The sequence below is a fragment of the Penaeus monodon genome, chromosome 23 (genome assembly GCF_015228065.2).
Source record: "Penaeus monodon isolate SGIC_2016 chromosome 23, NSTDA_Pmon_1, whole genome shotgun sequence".
In the NCBI taxonomy this organism is placed as follows: domain Eukaryota; kingdom Metazoa; phylum Arthropoda; class Malacostraca; order Decapoda; family Penaeidae; genus Penaeus; species Penaeus monodon.
In genome coordinates this window covers 4,233,320-4,233,573 of record NC_051408.1, presented here as the reverse complement: position 1 = coordinate 4,233,573, position 254 = coordinate 4,233,320, and the positions used below count along the sequence as shown (strand labels likewise).

Genomic DNA, 254 nt, shown 5'->3' with positions numbered 1-254 from the left:
AGAAACCCACTCTTATGTAATATATTTTGGAAGGAATTGAATTATATTGAAACTTTAACATTTCAGGTCTGACATAGTACAAAGCAAGATGGAGAAAGAAGTAACAGAAGTGTACCCAATTGGGGAAGCAGAAGAACAACAGAGTGAAAGCCAGCCAACGGATATGACAGAAACAACGCCTCCAGAAAAAACAAGTTGCACGGCAGAAGCTGGTAAACTCGCATTAATTTTTTTCTCTCTTTTTACTTTGTCTG

General features: G+C 37.4%; 1 protein-coding gene across 1 annotated transcript in view; it reads left to right on the top strand.

Annotated features, from left to right (window-relative positions):
* LOC119587685 (scm-like with four MBT domains protein 2) overlaps positions 1-254 on the top strand; it is a 13,020-nt gene that overhangs the window by 2,233 nt on the left and 10,533 nt on the right. Inside the window, exon 2 of the mRNA XM_037936364.1 lies at positions 67-212. Coding sequence (XP_037792292.1) covers positions 89-212 — 124 coding nt within the window. The 5' untranslated portion in view covers positions 67-88. The remainder of the gene's footprint in view (positions 1-66; positions 213-254) is intronic.